The sequence below is a fragment of the Myotis daubentonii genome, chromosome 5 (genome assembly GCF_963259705.1).
Source record: "Myotis daubentonii chromosome 5, mMyoDau2.1, whole genome shotgun sequence".
Taxonomy (NCBI): domain Eukaryota; kingdom Metazoa; phylum Chordata; class Mammalia; order Chiroptera; family Vespertilionidae; genus Myotis; species Myotis daubentonii.
Window position 1 is genome coordinate 14267727 of NC_081844.1, and position 21418 is coordinate 14289144.

General features: G+C 38.1%; 1 protein-coding gene across 1 annotated transcript in view; it reads right to left on the reverse strand.

Annotated features, from left to right (window-relative positions):
• Window positions 1-783: 783 nt before the first annotated feature.
• Window positions 784-21418, reverse strand: part of ADAM28 (ADAM metallopeptidase domain 28) — a 55851-nt gene continuing 35216 nt past the window's right edge. The window contains exons 11-24 of the mRNA XM_059695958.1: window positions 18087-18217; window positions 16879-17056; window positions 15393-15482; window positions 14472-14667; window positions 11206-11308; window positions 9034-9193; window positions 7980-8060; window positions 7197-7275; window positions 4885-4993; window positions 3675-3753; window positions 2932-2997; window positions 2354-2425; window positions 1471-1533; window positions 784-918 (exon numbers count right to left, since the gene is read on the reverse strand). Coding sequence (XP_059551941.1) covers window positions 898-918; window positions 1471-1533; window positions 2354-2425; window positions 2932-2997; window positions 3675-3753; window positions 4885-4993; window positions 7197-7275; window positions 7980-8060; window positions 9034-9193; window positions 11206-11308; window positions 14472-14667; window positions 15393-15482; window positions 16879-17056; window positions 18087-18217 — 1428 coding nt within the window. The 3' untranslated portion in view covers window positions 784-897. The remainder of the gene's footprint in view (window positions 919-1470; window positions 1534-2353; window positions 2426-2931; window positions 2998-3674; window positions 3754-4884; window positions 4994-7196; window positions 7276-7979; window positions 8061-9033; window positions 9194-11205; window positions 11309-14471; window positions 14668-15392; window positions 15483-16878; window positions 17057-18086; window positions 18218-21418) is intronic.

A 21418-nucleotide genomic window follows, 5' to 3' on the forward strand; every position in this document is an offset into this window, starting at 1 on the left:
CGATGTTGGCTCATCAGCAGCCAACTAAGCAGATGGTTGCTATGAGCCTGTGATTAGTGTTGACAGACCATTTGATTAATTTTAATAAGCGGGAAATCTGGATGTTTATACAAGATGTCCCAACTTTTAAATATTGGCAATAAATTTAAAAACACTTAAAAATACTTTGTGACCCAAATTATTCAGGTCCAATATGAATAAATCCGCAATTCATACATGTCTGGAAGGCTACCAGTTTACAATCTCTAATTTGTTTTTTAATTTAACTGAAAGTTCTTTACTTAGAAAGTGAAGCTCACTTTAAACTCACCAGTAACTAAATTATACAAATTTCTATGAAAAATATTTTTATTAGTAAAGTTTATTCAATTTTAGTAAACCTCAAATTACACAACTAATATGGATTATAGAAGATAATGTAGGAAACATATTATTTAAATCAGAAAATGGTTATATACTTTTTCTTTTTAACAAAGGGTTCTAATTTGACAGGTTAATAGTTAAAACAATTGAGTTGTTGTTAGTCTTCTAATGATAAATGTACTATTTTCTCCCATCCTTCCCAGTTTTCTTTGATTACTTCTTTATTTGTTTTCATTACAGGGTGAATTAATTCCTACCAAACCTAATTAGAAATTTCAGCTTCATAGCTGTATCTGTAGAGTCATCTTCCTTCCCTATGTAGAATATAAATTTTAAATTCAAAGATTCTCAAAAGTACATCTCTCTTAAACATTTTATTTCATCTCTTCAAAGTATAACATGAATCAAGAAATGTTAACCTCTTTGGGTATCAAGAGCAAATAGTAGTGAGATAACCCATATATTTCTCTTCTATCAGGTTGTCCCATTATTCAAGTTGATCATTTACCCACCAGTCCTTGATAAGCTGTTGCTTCAGACATTTGGATTGGAGCCCTAAAAAAGATAATACACTTAAATGATCAACTTTTTCCTAAAAAAAATGTATATATCTCATAATTTTGAAATATTAAGAAATTAAAATTTATTATCTGTAGTACTTCCTATTTTATGGATTATTTCATACATCACAGGAAAGGAGTGGAAACATGGGAGTGTAAGGAAAGAAGGTAAGAAAAATGCCACACTGGGATGCAAATATCTATCTAGCTAATTAGCATAATATGGAGATGGTGGGGGGAATCAGGAGAAAAGTTTTGAGATACTAGGTGATTATTATTCTATGGGATACTTCCACAATCTCAATATTTCTGTGGAGTATTTCTGAGAGAATGAATAATATTGAGATCATCATCACGTCATAGCTAAGACACATCCATCTTTTTCCTCTTGGTTATTGGGCAAACTCAGAAGGAAGACATGCTAGCACCCATCCTATAATCATACAGATATTATTCTTACTGAGCATCTTCTAGGGAAATATGGTTATTCTTTCCTTGACACCAGGAGTGCTACACAATTATAATAGTTTAGCTATGGATCTCATACCTTAGGCATAGACGTTGGCTTATCCTTGAAAACAGTAGAGGAAAGGACCTTTGTTTCTTCATGCTATATTATGGACAAAAATAATGGTAAGACTTTAGAAATGCTATGCATTTCCCATCTTAGCTATACTTTTTAAAAAATCATTCCTGACCTTGTCAGCACTCATTTAAATTCTACCTTACTCTCAAATTCCTGTTTTAAGCACCCTGACCCCATTCATTTCCTCTTCACCATATTCTTCTCATCCAATCACCAGCTTTGACATAAATAATATGTAAGCAAATAAGTGCTTCATATATATTTGACTTGTTTTCCTACTAAAATTGTAAAAGTTCTTTAAAAAAATACCTTAAGTTTTAGTTTTTTCATTTACCCACAACAGAGCATCAAGTATGTGGAAATATGCTCAGTAACTATTTGAGTGAATTAATTCTACCCTTTACTTCATGAGTGCCTGACTTTGATTCCATGTTTGCCTATATGTGGGCTATTTTTCATGCCCTACCTCCTACAGAAACTATGACTAATATAGGCTCTATTCTACCTACAATAAATTAAAAAGTAAATATAACTTATTAAATTTTACATCATCCAAAATCAACAGCTAGACACTGTCCTTTGAGGGAGACAGTCTTCTACAGCAGAACTATTGATCATTTCTTAACAATTATATAACAGAGCTGTTTTTAATAATAATAAATTATTAATTAATAATAATAATAAAGTATCATAATACTTTATAGATAGTAAATAGAACTTGCTATGCTATCTCAGATTAGCCTAGGGAGCACATATCTTGATAAAGAACCCATAGATTTAGAGATATTATTCACATTGGCACAAAAAACATTTTAAAGATCATCGGGAATCATCTGATACTTACTGGTACAAGGAAGGAAGAAGATGACACAGAAGTAGGAATCGGAGGTGGTGGAAAATCTGGCTTTGTAATTAGCTAGTAAGAGGTAAAAAAAAAAAAAAAAAAAAAAATCAAAGGTTGGGCCTTAAAAACAAATGCACTTAATGGAAAGAATTAAATTATTTTCAGAAATAATTTTCAGAGAATTTATGCCTTTACCCATGAGAATATTCTAAAGCTGTAAGTTCAATTGTTTTCATTTTGGTGTACACATCCAATTGAGAAATAAGTCCAATGCCAATAGACATATGATTGGGATGCCATTCTATGGAGCAGATTGGCACTCTTCTTGTAATAAGTTATCAGCTTTATAGACCTGGTAATTCTGGTTTAAGGGTTAAATTTAGTAGTTTAATGGACAGGTACACATTCTCAAATTTGACATTTTCAAAATGTTGTGTAGAAGAATCTATACTTTATATTACATTCACACAGATTCTAACATCCTTCTAAAGAAATAATTGGGCATTGTGGGTTGTGACTTTCACTACTATTTCCTCAAGGTTAGGCTGGAAGTGATTTAAGAGAAGTTGCTAACTCACAAAAGAAGCTGGAGGCTCACTGCCATCCACTGGCAGGTCAAGGGCATGAAGCTTCATCTGACTTTTCTAAAAAGAAAAAATATTTTTTAAATGAATTTATCAATTTCCTATGTTCATGTTCCAAATAAGCAATCCTTTCAAAGCATCAAAGACCAAGACTATGATGACACCAAAAGACCAGATGGAAAAATCACAGTGGCCCAGCTGCTGCATTCTGCTATGTCCAGAGCTATCAGAGATTGGTAAGTCTCCGTCAAAAACATTATTACCAATGTCATTATCACTAACCAACTTTTGCTAAAATTTCTAAACTTGCAGGACACAACCAAGGCATTAGGACTTATACATATTACATGTACTGTCATACAAATACACATATTATTTTCTTTACTGGGATATTTTTAAAGGAATAAGAAATCGAGAGAGAGAGAGAGAGAGAGAGAGAGAGAGAGAGAAATCTGACATCTGCCCTCCTTATTCTCTTATTCTGTTTGCATTTTGTGAATCCCAGCAAAGCAGCCAGTGAGATTCCGCATTTTAAGCAAACTTCTACATTTAACCAAAGGCAGAGGACAACTTTCTAAATGTGTAGTTACAGAGCCCACAATATTGCTGCGTACTCAGAAGCGTCATACATTTATAAAACACTGATGAGTAGAAATGACGGATAGATGGTCATCACAAGAGAGGGAGAAAATCACAGACTGGGATCCACAGCAAATATAGTACAGACTATGTTTCACCTCTTTGCATTGAAGAGCCTTCATTGTCTGTGGTTTCCTCTTCTCTCTGCATGGCCTGGTGCCAGGGGCAGAAGGCGACCTGTAGGTGAAAGGATATCATACACATTGACCAAGCAGTGTGTTCGCCATTAGGGGGAAACTCATGATAAATCTGCCAATTTCCTTTGCCCATTGTGCCATAATTAATGAATGCCTGGGTTTTCATCTGCTCCCTAGGATGTTCTTCAGGTTTCTGTGTTCTGTAATTCATCATTACCACCACTGATTTTCTTTTTGATTCTCTTGCAGAGCCCTGAATCTAATAATGATGGTGTGGAATCCAACTTTTATCTAAATTACGCCATCTAATTAATGATTTGTTTTATTCCTTCACTATTTATTAATAGCCCATTTTGGATAAATAGTTAGCTTTTAAAAAAGAAACTGCAAGAAAGATGCTGTAGTGCCAAGACCATTTTCAAAAAACTGACTGATCTTGGTGCATATCAAGACTCCATCACTTACTTTGTACAACTTTGAACATGTTTATTGACCTCTCTGAGCTTCTCTTTCCATATCAGTAAAATGTAAAGTGTGTGGCCTTGCATGATTATTGTAAAATTGATATATAACATCTTTTAATCTATAGAATAGAAATAATAGTTACTACCCTCATGATATTCTTAAGAGGATTAAATGAGATAATGTACGTAAAAGGACTTACTAACAGTGTTTATCATAAAGGTAATAATCAATAAAGATTATATATTGTATTATTATAATGAGCACAAAATCTTTAATAAAGAGTTATTAATCTTATTATGAAATATATATACAGTAATTACAGGAGAAAAAGACATGCCTTACTGTGAAAGTTTTCTCAGTAAAAGGAATACTCAGCCTCTGATCCAAGCAAAATGTATCTGTACTTATTTTTTTTCTTAATACATGTTTTTATTAATTTTTTTGGAGACAGAGGAAGGGAGGGGAATAGAGAGATAGAAACATGGATGAGAGAGAAACTTCATTGATCAGTTCCCTCCTGCACACCCCCTACTGGGGATGGAGCCCTCTTGGTCCTGGGTCAAACTTTAACCACCGTGCAACACCAGCCAGGCCTATACTTATTTCTAAGTATTTGAAGTAAATCAAATTTAAATTTGAGAATTTGGGTCACATCTTTGAATTTAAAGTTCTTTAGAGGCCCAAAAGTCCCCCGATAAAAACCTACCTCTGTACTTTCTTTTGCTTTCCTTTGGTGCTTTGGTGCCTGAATACTATAGCACACACCACAAATATGACAGCCACAGGAAACAGCACCCCAACCAAAATGGAGACATCTACAACAAAGAGAACCCAGGCCTAGTGAGGATCTGGGAATTCATACGCATATATCACGTTAGTCCTTATTCATCATTTAGCATAAATTCCACCTACCCTTCCCTAGAGAAAATGCGTTCTCTGGCAAATCTCTCATAGCCAGTAAAATGAAGATGTATTTTGAGCGTGATTAGTAAAATACTATTTAGATAGAAGAAATAAGGGGAAATCTATATGAAACATTTTGTATGAGATAGTTAAAGCAAATACTATAGAGAAGTATTAAAAGCAATGATGTTTATAATAATTGGGGGAAATGACTGGAAAGTTAGAGAGAATATAAAGTAAGGGGCATGGCAAAAAGGAGTGGAATATTTTTCAAACTCAAGGCTGAAATAAAATAGGGAAATAGAAACTGAAGCCTTAAAATCATATTTCTGTCAGTAGCAAATAAGGAGCTGAGATGTAAGACAATTGATAGAGACACAACTAAGTATTCTACTGATTTTTGCCCTATATTGCAAAAATTATGAACAGAAAAGAAATGATGTGACCCTGTAAATTGGGAAATGGTTTAAATAAAATTCTTGGTTCTATTTAGTGCTTTTTTTCTTTTACCTACTTATCTAAGTAATCACTGTAACTCCAATCTTTTGCTATTTGAAACATTCATTTTTCTTATAATAATCAGAAACCACAGATCCCAGGAGGTACAGCTTCAAAGAGAAAATCAAACAGGTATTATTCTCTTATTCTAGAGATTAGCAGCTCAATGAGATTATTTTTTAATATAAGAAAAGTTCACAAGTGTAAACACACATAGATGAAGACAACAGTAGTAGAATTCTAGGTGAGATGACAATTTCACTTCAAATATCTGAAACTTTCCACCCTCCATAAAAATGAAAATAATTATAAAAATATAGGAAGTAAAGGATTTATATCTGACAGAAACAGAGTAGATTAAAGCTCCAAACACCAGAAGTAGATGCTATTTCTTCTTGGGAAGTCTAACAAAGAATCAACAAATTAAAAACATAATTAGTCCAAACATCAGAAATAGATGCTATTTTTTCTTGGGAAGTCAACAGAGGATCTGAACTTGGGACAGATGATTCATTCAGGCCCATCTCCATCCCTTGTGTATACAGAACAAGCATGCCTCAAGACAAAGCCCTTCTAGAGAACTCTCTAGAAACAATGGGGGACATAAGAGCCTGAGAAGCAGCACAGATCTAATGGCAATACCATTCTAGATCATAGAGAGAAGGAAGAATCAAGGAGAAATTGAGTGCAAAGAAAAATAAAATCTCTCAGGAAGTAAATGACATAAAGACCCCTCTCCTCAAGGCAAAGTACTCTTCACCACAGCGACTAGTGATGAGGATCCCCGCTTTAGCTGCTTCCCACATGATAGAGCTCACAGCCAGATCTCCCATCAGGAGAGGTTATGAGTAGGCACAGCAAACACACACACTCATGCAAAGAAAATCCATGTGAGCTAATTCAAGTTGACCTAATCCCACATGTAACAAAAGATCACATACCCTGAAGTAAAAATAACACAATGAAATACAAGAGACAGGGTGAAAACACAGAACAGTCAAACTTAAAAGAAATAGAGATAGCCTGGCCAGTGTGGCTCAGTGGTTTAGCATCAAACTATGAAACAGGAGGTCAGGGTTCAATTACTGGTCAGGGCACATGCCTGGGTTGTGGGCTCAATCCCAGTAGGGGCCATGCAGGAGGCAGCTGAGCAATGATTCTCTCTCATCATTGATGTTTCTATTTCTCTCTCCCTTACTCTCTGAAATCAATAAAAATACACTTTTAAAAAGAAATAGAAATAATCCAGTTCATAGAATTAAATCTATGGGAAACAATCTGTCAGATTCTTAGAGAGTTTTATGAGGATGTTATATCTATAAGTCAAGGATGGTATGAAAATAGAACAATCAGAAAAGAGAATTTGGGAAGTTAAAGTAAGATTACAAATATAAATTTGAAGAAATATTTTTTTGTATGTAAGGTAAATTCATAGGGATGTGGAAAATTGGATTAAAAACCTGTTAAAGAAACTCTGAAGATTAACATTGTAGATTCATTATTTACAGGACAGGAATTTCAAGAGGAGAGAAAAGAGGCAATGAAATCTTTTGTAATCTGAAAGAAAAGCTTGGAAAAGACAGCAATTTCTCAGGTTAGATGTAGAATGTTACCTACGGAAGACGACAGAGGAGTCATCACAGTCAGGAGGGACCCAGCCCTCTTTACACTGACACTGGAGCTCATGGTCACACACCTGAGGGATCAATGATCTTGTCAGTTTCCATGCCATACTGTCCACTGACCCAAGGGCCTACCCATCCACCATTAAGTCCATTATAAAAATGGAGTAACACCAATTCTGCATCTTTCAGCTATCTACAGAACATACAAATCAATAATAGGAATTTCATATAGACCAGGTTCTTGAAAGAAATTTTTCATTGAAACACCCTAGTGATGGGTTAGACAAACATAAGCTTTATTTCTTGGTTGGTGGATTTTTGAAAACAATTATCTTTATTGCTGAAGTATTACAAATATCCCCCTTCCCTCCCCTCCCCCCCTCCCTCTTTCTGTCTGCTCTGTGCCCTCCCCAGGCCTTCACCACACTATTGTCTATGTCCATGAGTTATATAAGTTCTTTGGTTAGTCTCTTCCTGCCTTATCCCTTCCCTCTGGTGTTAGACTGTTGCATGCTTCCATGTTTCTGGATCTATTTTGTTTGTCAGTTTATTTTGTTCATTAGACTCTACATATAAGTGAGATCATGGGATATTTGTTTTTCTCTGACTGGCTTATTTAGCTTAGCATAATAATCTCCAGGTCCCTCCATGTTGTCTCAAAGGGTAAGAGATCCTTCTATTTTCACAGTTACTAACACATTGTTTTATATAATCAAAACTGACCTAAAAACTACATAAGATTCAGCAAGATTGGGCAAACATTTTCAAAACTTACAGCATGTCCTTTGCACTTAGATGAGCAATTGGTCGATTTGTAGGCCCTCTCCATATCTACACATTCTGCATTAATGCAAACCTGAAAATGATGTGAAAAACAAGAAGTTGACACTAATGTCCAATAGTATCAGTTCTTCAAATTGTTTGGAATTTGGTCTTATATTATTAGCTACTAATACCATTATTAAACTTACCTTTTCATTTGGGAAATCACAGCATTCTTTTGAAAAGAAGAAGATGGGATCTACATAATCTTAGAGGGAAGGCAGAGTGGGTGGGTGGGAAGAGATCAACTAAGAACTTGTACGCATATATACATAACCCATGGACACAGACAATAGGGTGGTGAAGGCCTGGGGCAGTTAGTGGGAGCAGGCTAGATGGGGTCAATGGGGGAAAATGGGGACATATGTAACATTTTCAATAATAAAGTTGTAAAGATATAGATGATATATAGAGATAAATATAAAGATAGATAGATATAGATGATATAGATATATAGATAGATATAGATATAGATATAGATATAGATATAGATATATAAATAAATATATAAAATAAAATATTTAGAGAGTCCTCTTTAAAGATTTTCTTACTTCACTTCATTCCTCAGGGGTCATCCCCTTACCCCACTTCCTCTCTTAAGACAGATATTTAGCATAGAGCTGAGCATAGCACATGATACAAGGTACCCATTCCAACAAAAAATATTACAGAAAACATGTTAATATCACATCTTCTACAATATTAATAATTATCATTTATATAAAAATAAATAATATTTTGATCTATTATTATTAGTGAGACTATCATTCATTGAAAACCTACCAATTTAGGGGCAATAAAACTTACCTAAGTTTAACAACCTAGTGCTAAGCACATAGTAGGTACTGATTAAATAATACTGAAGGAATACATGCAGGCAGGCCTAAATGAATGACATAAGCATTGCTTTGAAAACTGCTCCTATGAAACACAAGGATGCCTTGAAAAACTAAACAAGAAACTAAAACTAAAAAAACATGTGAATAAAAGCCACGATTTCAACCTACCTTCTTATTTCCACACTTAGTTCCATTAGCTACCATGCCTATTTCTTCACTGCTGTCTTCAGGTTCAAATGTTTTACATGTCAGGAAAGTTACTATACGTCCTTCCCAGGGCAAATTATCTGACCCACCTTGACAGAACAACTTCCCACATATGGCATCACTAAGGAAAAGTAAAAAAAAAAAAAAAAGGGGCTGCAGTTAAATTACCAGGACCAAATTGCAGTTGATAGCTCCTCAACTATCCAGATTGAACTAAAGGTATTTCTCCCTATAGCAGAGACTCCTGGTTCTCCTTTATATCAACATTTTTCTTATTCCTCAGTAATAGCACCATTGAATATGGGAAGGCATATTGTTGCTGTAACAACAACAAAAACACATTTCTCAGATTCCCATGCTACTGGTTTTGGACAATAGAAAAGAAGCAGAATCTTAAGTACGAATTCTTGAAGGTGGCCTTACTTTTTTGTTCTTGTTTGTTTGTTTGTCCTTTTTGCTTATTGGAAAGTGATGCCTGGAGAAGCCCAACACAGACCAATAGAAATGCTTGGGAATGGAGGTCACATATGATAGAGCTAGAACATATAAGGAGAATGGATTTCTAATATAATGGAGGGTACCTAGGAAGTCAATTTCTATCTTGTTTCAGTTAACTTTCCTTGTTTATTTTCATGAATTGCAGTAGAATTATTTCCACTATGGTTGTGTCAATATAAATCTTAGCCTTAGTTGATCCTCATGTGGGGTTACTGAAAGAACTATCTCCCTGCAAAGGTAGATGACACTGCTCAGCACTCAAGAAAAACCATGTGTTCACCACCGAAGAGAGTGAAGTCAACGCCAATAAAAGTGCAGACCATTGCTTCATGCACAATTCAGAGGAGGGCTATGAAGAAGTATGCTGAGAGCAGATAGAATCGGATGTCTTCGGTGGTTGTCGAAAACACGAGTGAGCAGTAGAGAAAGGCATGCATCCTCTTCAAATTTGTTTTCCTTGGGAAGGCTTATAATGAATATTCTAGGATACAGGGAATTACAGGCTTACTCTCATGACAGCCAGTTACTATTCAAATGTGACTAGAAAGGCAGCCTGTGAGTAGAATGAAATGCTTGTGCCTCTAGTTGTAATCACAATGGTGATATAAGAAAATGGGATATGCACATGCTGTCGATGAAAAACGCAACTACCCTGCTCTCTTTCCCCACTCATTACCACTCATACTACATATTACTCTTTTCCCCAAAATATTTCCTTTTACATATTTCCCCCTTTGAATCTGCCCTGATATCCTATAAAGGAGAAAGCACAGAATATGATAATCCATCCTTTAGGCCCAACCTCCCCAAGAGATTATCCTATGTCTAAAATACATATTGCTTAGAAAAAATAATAATAAAAAAAACACAAAGTATAGTTTACTTGGCAATATCTATTATCTAGAAAAATTAGTATTTAATAGAAAAACTTTGAGAAATGCTTATCTCGTTGCATATTACTTAGTGAAAAATTTGGAGCAGGTACTAGTTTAATCTATTATAATTTGAATTTTTAATGTCATCTTAAAATTGCACAATCAAGAAATCTTAGAGAAAAATACCAAGTTTATTGCATATAATATTCTATACTTTTTCTATAATATCAATATAAGATTAAAACATTCTTCAGGTGAATTGTCAATTTTTTCTCTTGCTGCCTTTTTTTTTCTTGATATAATTCCATGGCAAGTTTACATAAAACTGTACAAGCATTTATTATTTCTTTAAGTAGGTAAATATTTGTGCCCCTAGGATCATAATAAAAGATATCAGATGGGAAAGTACCTAAAATATCCTGGAATATTAATGGACATATTTCCAACCAGGACCATTTATTTACCTTGCTTGTCCCGTCTCAAACATTCATTCTCTTTAACAGTGATTGTACCTGATGTCATCTAAAACACCCACCAGAATGGACTTGAAAAAAGGCATTAATTCTTATTTCTCTTGTTAACTCAGTGCCTAGCTAGAAACATGGCACATAATAGTCACTCAATGACTATCGGTCAAATGAATGATTTCCAAATTAACTTTTCCTTGAAATGGAATAAATCAGAACATGTAGCTGTAAGTAAACAATTTCTCTAGTCTGTGGAGCAAAAAGGTTCAAAGTATTGTTTGCAAGCCACTTACTTTGCTTTACAGGGAATAGGCGTGTTATTCACTCTGTGGCAGTACCCATACTTTGACCCACCTTCGTTCTTCCGGTAGCATGACTTATCTGCAACCTTGGTTCCTGGGACCAGGCAGGATCAGCAGGAACATAATTTCAAAGAAACAGAAAGGAAGTTCAATGCTGCAAAGGGTTAATGGAATATAAACCAATAGCAGAGGGAATATAGTCAACAATATTGTAATAATTATGCACAGTGCCAGATGGGTACTTGAAATACCAGGGGGGTCACCATGTAAATTATATGATTGTCTAACTTGACTGTATATCTGAAACCAATACAAATTGTGTTGAATGTAAACTGTAATTAGAAAATAAAATAAATTTAAAAACATCATGAGAAATGCTATTTGTAGTTATTCATTCCTTAACAATAGCAATGCATTATGAGAAACGCATCTTTAAGTGATTTTGTTACTGTGTGAATATCATAGAGTTTACTTACACAAACCTGGAGAGTATAGCCTACTATACACCTAGGCCATATGGTATAGCCTATCGTTCCTAAGCTACACACCTGTACAGCATGTTACTGTACTGAATACTGTAGGCAATTGTAACACAATGGTAAGTATTCATGTATTTAAACACAGAAAAGGTACAGTATAATTATGATATAGAAGGTAAGTGGAACACCTGTGTAGGGCACTTATCATCAATGGAGCTTACAGGGCTGGCAGTGGCTCTGGGTGAGTGAGTGAGTGAGTGGTGAATGCATGTGCAGGCCTAGAACATTACTGTACACTGTTGTAAACTTTATAAACACTGTACACTTAGGCTACACTAAAGGTATAACAAGGTAATTTTCCTTCTTCAATAATAAACTAAACTTAGCCTACTATACTTTTTTACTTTATACAACTTTTATATTTTTAAACCAGAGGCCCAGTGCACGAAATTCATGCACAGGTAGGATCCCTAGGCCTGGCTGGTGATTAGGGCCAATCTGTGGGGTGACTGGTGAAGTGATCAGGGGGTGGTCCCCGACTGGCACCCACCTTGGCTGGCCTGGGGCCTGTGGGCAGCACCCGCATTAAGCAGTTGCCCTCTGGTAGTCAGTGAGCATCATAGCAACCAGTCGTTCCACCAGTTGGGTGATTTTCATATTAGGCTTTTATTATATAGGATGTTTCAACTGCTTTATAATAACACAGCTTAAAACACAAACTCGTTGTATAGAGCTGTGCACAATTTTTCTTTATATACTTACTAGGGGCCCGGTGCACGAAATTCGTGCACTGGGTGTGTGTGGGGAGGGGAGTGTCCCTCAGCCCAGCCTGCCCCCTCTCACATACTGGGAACCCTCAGGCGTTGACCCCCATAACCCTCCAATCGCAGGATCGGCCCCTTGCCCAGGCCTGATGCCTCGGCCAGAGGCGTAGACCCCCATCACCCTCCGATCGCCTGATCGGCCCCTTGCCCAGGCCTGACGCCTCCACCAGAGGTGTCAGGCTTGGACAGGGGACCCCCATCTCCCCCCGATCACTGGCTCTGGCCCCCGCCCAGGCCTGAGGCCTCTGGCCCAGGAATCATGCCTGGGCAGGGGACCCCCATCTCCCTCTGATCGCTTGCTCCACCCCCCGCCCAAGCCTGATGCCTCTGACCCAGGCTTCAGGCCTGGGCAAGGGGACCATCATATCCCCCCAATCCCCGGCTCCGCCCCCCACCCAGGCCTGATGCCTCGGCCAGAGGAGTTGACCCTCATCACCCTCCGATCACCAATCACCGGATCAGCCCCTTGACCAGGCCTGAGGCCTCCGGCAGAGGTGTCAGGCCTGGGCAGGGGACCCCCAGCTCCCTGCGGTTGCAGGCTCCGCCCCTGCCCAGGCCTAACGCCTCTGGCTGAGGCGTCCGGCTCGGGCAGCGGGGACCCACAGCTGCAGCGGCCCCGCGATCGTGGGCTCCGCTTTAGGCCCAGGCAAGGGACCCCTAGCTTCCGGGATTGCCAGCTTCGACCGTGGCCAGCTCCCATCGCTGGCTCCACCCCTACTTCCTGCTATCACTGGCCAGGGCGGAAAAGGCGCCTGATTCTCCGATCATGGCTGGGGTGCAGGGCAAAGGCGGCCCCAGGGCCGCCTTTGCCCTGCCCCCCAGCTCTTAGCTCCCCCCTGGGTTTCTGATCACTGTCAGTGGCAGGGGGCTTCTTCCTGCTTTCCCTTTCGCCTCCCTGCATTGTGCCTACATATGCAAATTAACCGCCATCTTGTTGGCAGTTAACTGCCAATCATAGTTGGCAGTTAATTTGCAGATAGCCCTGATTAGCCAATGAAAAGGGTATCGTCGTACGCCAATTACCATTTTTCTCTTTTATTAGATAGGATTCTAGAAGCTTTTCTCTATTTTTTTTTTTTTATTTTTAAATGTTTTGTTAAAACAAAGATACAAGCACACACATTAGCCTAGGCCTAGCCAGCATCAGGATTATCACTATCATTCTCTACCACCTGCACATCTTGCCCCACTGGAGGGTGATCAGGGGCAGTAACACTCCTGGAGCTGCCCTGCCCTGTGATGGCAGCGCCTCCTCCTGGAGCTCCCCCTGGAGGACCTGCCTGAGGCTCTTCCTGAGGGGGTATCACTCTTTTCAGAAATATGTCCATGGTGGTTTATTTGAATCATTTGTTTCATCATAGATTTGCTTGTAAGCAGATAATGCGCAATGAACATTCCTCTCTATATAGGATTTGTCTTCATTGCTCTTCTGCATTCCAAGTGTCTTCCTTTTTTCTTCTCCCCCTTTCTTTAACTCTCTGTCCACCTCTGATCACCTCCACACACCTACATACATACATGCATACAAATGCACATGTATGCACATGCATGCATACAAACTTCCAAGGGTTTACTTATCTGGAAAAGATCTTGGTTGGTGTTACCAGATAAAATACTGAACTCAGCACTTACATTTAAATCTCAGATACACAAATAAAGGTTTTTGTTGAGTTTGCCTCAAATATTGCACGAGACATACGAATACTAAAAAAGATTGTTAATCTGAAATTTAAGTTTCACTGGCCCATTCTTATTTTTATTTGCTAAATCTAGCAAACCCCAAACTGACCTTTGGTCCTAAAACGCAGTGGTGTAGTTGCTTAGAAAGAAGATTGGGACAGAACGCCACTTTGGCCATGATTAAACACTGTCACTTGCAATAACATGTTTTGTTTTGCTGCATATGTGTAGAGAGAGGCAGGAATGCCAGCAACACTGGGATGTGTCCTCCTACCTGCTCCCCAGAGCTCGGTGCACTGCTCCTGCAGCGTGGGGCACATCCCCACCAAGCAGTAGCCCTTCCCATCCTGGCAAGGGAAGCCATTGACTTGGAATCGATCAGCAGGGCAAATACCAGATTTACCATCACACATTTCCAGCAGGTCACACTCATCTTTTGCTGGTCTGCACACTGTACCAGCCTTTTTAAACTGTGGAGGGGTGGAGGGGGTGGAGAGACATTGAGAGAAGGCTGTATTCCACCTGGCTTACCAAATATTTCAAATTAACACAAATAATATTTTCCCTTTGGCCTTTTATTGCCAAGAGAGTTAGGGGCATCATTCTATTCCAGTTTACATTTACCTGGTATAAGCTAAAGCCATCTCCTATTATGTCAATTCCATTGATTTCGGCCAACACTCTGATTCTTTAAGCAATCAATGTTTCTGGATTTGTAGTAGAAACACTATAGAAATATCAAGGAGAAAAGTACCAAAGAAAACCAAGCAATATCCTAGATGCAAAGAAGGAAGTTATTTCTGACTTTATTGAATGTATCATTGTCAAGACTTTCAAGGAGGTTTCAATCTGTAACTTCAGAGGATCTTCCATCTTAAGGGAGGTAAGTTTACAAGAACCAGTAAATTTGGAGTTTGCCATTTAGTGATCCTATTAATCTGCACGTTTTCTGTTCTGAGGCTCCTTTCCCTCAAAAGCAAAATGAGATACTAATACCTACTTCAAAGGGGTGTTGGAGGAAAAAAATAGCCCATGTTTGTCAAGCCCTCAGGGAGGACTTGATAAGTGGCAGGTAGCATTATGTAGAGACAGGAAAATGCTGTTTTCCTTATTTCATTTAACACAACCCCTGAGATTTTAACATGAAAAAATAAAGGGTAGTCATCATGGTTAAGACAGAATAAAAGAATCTTACCTGGCACTTTTCACAGCATTCTCCTAACGCACATTGAAAACCTGCCTTGATTTTACATGTTTTAGCATCACAGCAGATGTTGGTGCATTCCTAAGGAATACCAGAAACAATTGCAAATGCCAAATTACTTTTTTGGTCTCGTTTCAGTACAATTTATAATACAATTTGTTCATTGCACAGACCTCATGTTGGTATAGTCTGAACATAATTTTCAGGAAAATAAAAAACAACAACGAAGCTTAACATTAGAAAAGCTGAGATTTTAGAACAATGAAGGGTTTGGTATTTTTCTGATTCTACTTATATATTTTTTAATTTGAATATCTTTTTTTTTTTAGTTCATCAAGCCTCCCATATTAATACTGAAAATATGAGAGCCAACAAACACACAAAGGACAGTTTATTTAAAAAATAACATTTATCTAAATAAAGAACATAATTAATTCAACTGATCAGTTATGTATCTATTCAGCAGTAAATTTAATATCTAGAACATGTAACTGAAAGTCTAAAAATATAGTTCTTTCTTAAATTTCTACACCCAATTCAACTCTACATAAAGCAGTATACTTTGTTTTGTTCTCCTTGCCTAGTTTTTGAGAAATCGTGCCCCTTTCTCGTTGTAGCAATTGAGTTTCCCCAAGACGAATGGCATATTCAGAATTACAATATTTAAGCTTAAAATTCTTACCCAATTTCAAATATAAGTATCATCTGAGAAAGTTTGCTCTTTTTCACAGAATGAATAGATCTGAAATCCTACTGGAAGTTACTGAGAAGCTGGACCCCTGGGGGTTTGACATGTTACTTATATTAAGTCTTCATAACAGGGGGGCAAGGGTTCTATGCAGAATCCCGGCTGCCCTGTGAACAAGGTGGGATCAGGCCAGGCACTTATAACAGTAACAAGTCCTGAGTCACCAAGGGATAAACTGTGCAGGGTGCTGTGGGACTGCTAAACAGCACACCTGAGTCCACACAGTGGCTCCTTCATTTACCAGCCTGGTGACCTTGGGAAAGCTACTTCCACTCTCTGAGCACTGTCGCAGTGCTCTGTCTAAAGTGACTGCTCAAGAAGTCATAGGGCACATAAGAGATGTGAAGTACTTCTGACAGAAAGGGAGGGATAAGGACACAAAGCCCCGGCTGGTGAGTGGTATTAAAAAACTAGACATGGGGAAGAAACCCAAGAAGGTCTGTTAAGCAACGCGGGATTCATTGTTAGAAAAGCTGGCCTGGCAAGTATTTACAAGTGAATATACAAAAATCACAAGAAACATGAACTTTTATAGTGAACCACATTATATCATTTTTAAAAATATATCTCAAAAGTGTTTCATTTTATTTTAAAATTAAATGCATCACGGTGATGTCGGTTAATAAAATTACATAGGTTTCAAGTGTACAAACACTATAGAGTTGTATAGTTTATCTTCTTGGCAATTTTAAAACAAACTAAACTTTTATATAAAGGACTCAGTTGTACCTCGGAAGTCCCACAATCACAGTCCTCTCCCATTTCTACCAATTGATTCCCACAGATTGGGTTGGATATGATATCTGTAGGTAACGGAACATTAAAGAGGCAATTTGATAATTTATCTTCAAAAAAGTTGGCATAGCTGACACGGCTGCAGGAACTGAAGTCTGTAGGTATATGGAAGCTGTGAAGATAAGGAAAGAGAAAAGAGAATGCAGTTATGCTGAGCAGGTAGGGGACAAATATCAGACATTAGGGATGGTATACCCGAAACCTTCCCCAAAAGAACAAATCAAAGCCACTGATCAACTACCAAGTCACAAGCTCATTTACATACTAAATTAGCCCACCTGAATGGACATAAACACCTCCAACTAAATGAGCAAAATACAGAATCTGGGCTGCTGTTTAACAAAACAAAAATGCAGCCCAGCCAGTGTCACTCAGTGGTTGGGCGTTGACCGATGAACCAGGAGCTCAGGGTTCACTTTCCTGTCAGGGCACATGCACAGGTTGCGGGCCTAATCACTAGTGTGGGGCCTGCAGGAGGCAGCCGATCAATGATTTTCTCTCATCATTGATGTTTCTCTCTTTCTCCCTCTCTGAAATCTATATATATATTAAATGCACTAATATTTTGAAAAAATAGAATCAGATATGTAGTTGGTAAGCAGCCATATGCTATTTTGCAGAATGGAGACTAATCCTATATCGAGAAGCTAAGAAGGAAATGAAAAAGAGGAAATGATTGTGTAAAAGGGAGTCTGGAATTTTAAAAGATAAAATTGCCTGGTAAGTTTGCCTAAGGCAAGGGAGAAATGAGTAATCCCCTTTTCACAGACTCTCTCTTCATCTCCCTGTAAGAACTTACTTCTTTAGATTTTTCTCCTAGAACTTTTTCCTTACTGCCACCCAATCTAAACTTATTCAAAATTTGATAAATGCTAATGATTTCATAAAGATAAGGATGAAATGACAAATCACCCTTAAGAGCAAAGAGAAAAGATGTTTAAACTCTGTGTTAGTTAATGAAAAATATTAGCATATAGGGGAGGGATAAAGTAGTTTGGTATAGATACCCATTTGTGACGATGCTGTTTAATCATTTAAAACCTTGACCATGTTATGGAAGATGACATAAAAGAGTAGCACACCCCAGAGAAAATAAAAAAAAAAAAAACAGGGAGAAATAGCATCTTCCCAGAGAGCCTTACCTTAGTGCATTGTTCATCACACAGATTGTAGAAGGGCACTTGCAAACATGGGAGTCATGAAACATCCCAAAGTTATGGCCCATTTCATGGGCCATTGTCCCTGCAACTTTAAGCACATTGTCACTGTGGTCCTAAGGGTGAGAACAAGAAACAGATCTAGTTTGTAAACTAAAGTATCACTCAGGGTATAATGAAATGTTTTTATTGTAGCCAAGTGGAGAGGCTGATTTTAGCTTCAGCCTACTCATCCTACCCACCATCTGTCCTCTGTCCTTCTCCTCCCCTCCCCTCTCCTCCTCCTCCTCCTCCTCCTCCTCCTCCTCCTCCTCTTCTTCTTCTTCTTCTTCTTCTTCTTCTTCTTCTTCTTCTTCTCTCTCTCTCTCTCTCTCTCTCTCTCTCTCTCTCTCTCTCTCTCTCTACACACACACACACCAAAATAAAATAAAACAAAAACTTCAATACTGAATGCCCATCACAGGTCATATTACCTGCTCTTTTTTTCTTGTGAATGGGGAATTTTTTTTATTGATTAAGGTATTACATATACTGAGTATCCAGATTATTATGACCACCTGATGTTTGTAGGCAAATTAGCTATACTTTTGTGCTGAAGTTGCTAGAGGGCCAGACCATTATAAATAGGGAAGCAGGTTGTTTACCATGACAGTAGAAGTGATTTTTTTCTGAAGATATGGGTAAGCAATATGATTTAACAGCCTTTGAATATGGGATATATATTATGATGAGTGGCCAGATTATTATGACCACCTGACATTTGTAGGCAAATTAGCCGTACACTGCATCGTATGGGATATGGAAGCCAAAGGCCTGTTCGAACACCTTTGCTGTTACAGTTACCAAGATAAAGCATCTCCAATTCACACAGGAACACAAGGATTGGACAGTCGAGCATTGGAAAAAAGTCATGTGGTCCAATGAATCACGTTTCCAGTTGCATCATGCAGATGGCAGAGTGAGAATTTGGCGGAAACAGCATGAAAGCATGCACCCCACATGCATGAGTACAACCCTTCAAGGTGGTGGGGGCAGTGTTATGGTTTGGGGCGTGTTTTCCTGGCATGATTTGGGCCCTTTAATTAGTGTGGAACAACATCTGAATAGCACAGCATACCTAAGTATCATTGCTGATCAAGTTCATCCTGTCATGTTGATGGCATATCCCAATGGAGATGGCTTCTTCCAACAAGACAACACGCCATGCCATGGTGCTTGTATTGTACAGGAGTGGTTTCAAGAACATGAGGGAGACTTTACCTTGCTTAGGTGGCCCCCCACAATCACCAGATCTCAATCTAATTGAGCATTTGTGGGACGAAGTTAAAAGAGTCATCAGGCAGCTGGTTCCACAACCATCAAATCTCACAGAACTGGACAGTGCTATTCATCAGGCATGGTGTCAGGTTCCTCGCATCACCTTTCAACATCTCGTGGAGTCAATGCCAAGAAGAATCGTTGCAGTATTGAAGGCAAAAGGTGGCCCAACGAAGTACTGATGGGGTGGTCATAATAACCTGGCCACTCACGTTCAAATATATCCCACGTTCAAAGGCTGTTAAACCACATTGGTTACTCATGTCTTCAGAAAAAAATCACTTCTACTATCGTGGTAAACAACCTGCTTCCCTATTTATAATGGGTCTGGCCCTCTAGCAACTTCAGCGTGAAATTATAGCTAATTTGCCTACAAACATCAGGTGGTCATATTAATCTGGATACTCAGTGTATGTGTCCTTATCCCCTCATTTACCCCCACCCTACTCCCATTCATGCCCTCAGCCCCCTGGTGTGTAGGTCCATTGGTTATGCTTATATGCATGCATACAAGTCCTTTGGTTGACTTCTACCCCTTATTCTCACCCTCCCCTACTTTCCCTCTGAGGTTTGAGTATCTGATCAATGCTTCTCTATCTCTGGATCTGTTTTTGTTCATCAGTTTATGTTGTTCATTATAATCTGCAAATAAGTGAGATCATGTGATATTTATCTTTCTCTGACTGACTTATTTCACTTAGCGTGATTCTCTTCAGCTCTATCTATGCTGTTGCAAATGATTGGAGTTCCTTCCTTTTTACCACAGCATAGTATTCCATTGTGTGAATGTACCAGTTTTTTAGTTCACTTAACTGCTGATGGGCACTTAAAATCTTCACTATTGTAAATTGTGCTGTTATGAACATAGGGGTGCATATATCCTTTCTGATTGGTGTTTCTAGTTTCTTGGGATATATTCCTATTAGTGGGATCACTGGGTCAAATGGGAGTTCCATTTTTAGTTTGTTGAGGAAACTCCATACTGTTTTCCACAGTGGCTGCACCAGTCTGCATTCCCACCAGCAGTGCACAAAGGTTCCTTTTTCTCTGCATCCTCGCCAGCATTTGTCATTTGCTTATTTGTTGATGATAGCCATTCTGACAGGTGTGAGATGGTACCTCATTGTTGTTTTGATTTGCATCTCTCAGATGATTAGTGACTTTGAGCATGTTTTCATGTCTCTTGGCCTTCCTTATGTCTTCTTTCGAAAAGTATCCATTTAGGTCCATTGCCAATTTTTTGATTGGATTGTTTATCTTCCTTTTTTTAAGTTGTGTGAGTTCCCTGTAAATGTTGGAGATTAAACCCTATTGGAGATAATATTGGCAAATATGTTCTCCCATGCAGTGAGCTTTCTTGTTGTTTTGTAGATGGTTTCTTTTGCTGTGCAGAAGCTTTTTATTTTGATGTAGTCCCATTTGTTTTTCTCTTTAGTTTCCATTGCCCTAGGAGCTGTATCAATGTTGGCATAAGAACAGACATATAGACCAATGGAATAGAATAGTGAACCCAGAAATTGACCCAAACCGCTATGCTCAATTAATATTTGACAAAGGAGGCAAGAGCATACAATGGAATCAAGACAATCTCTCTTCAATAAACGGTGTTGGAAAAATTGGACAGATACATGCAAAAAATAAAAATAAAAATAGACCACCAACTTACACCATACACAAAAATAAACTCAAAATGGATAAAGGACTTAAATGTAAGATGGGGGAAACCATGAAATTATTAAAGGAACCCATAGGCAGCAAAATCTGAGACATATGTGAAGGGGAATATTTTAATGGGAAAGATATTAGTGGTTTCCTGCCATGAGAAATAGCAAAATTTATTCAGCATGTTAAGGAATCAGAAATGTTTTTAAAATAATCTACCTCCAGTCCCCAGCTTGCTTTTTAATACCTTCTAATTCAATTGGAGACTTTGATATGCTTAACTAATGGAGCTTTAAAAGTGTTGATTAACCTAGAACTTTAGCACGTAGATATCTTTT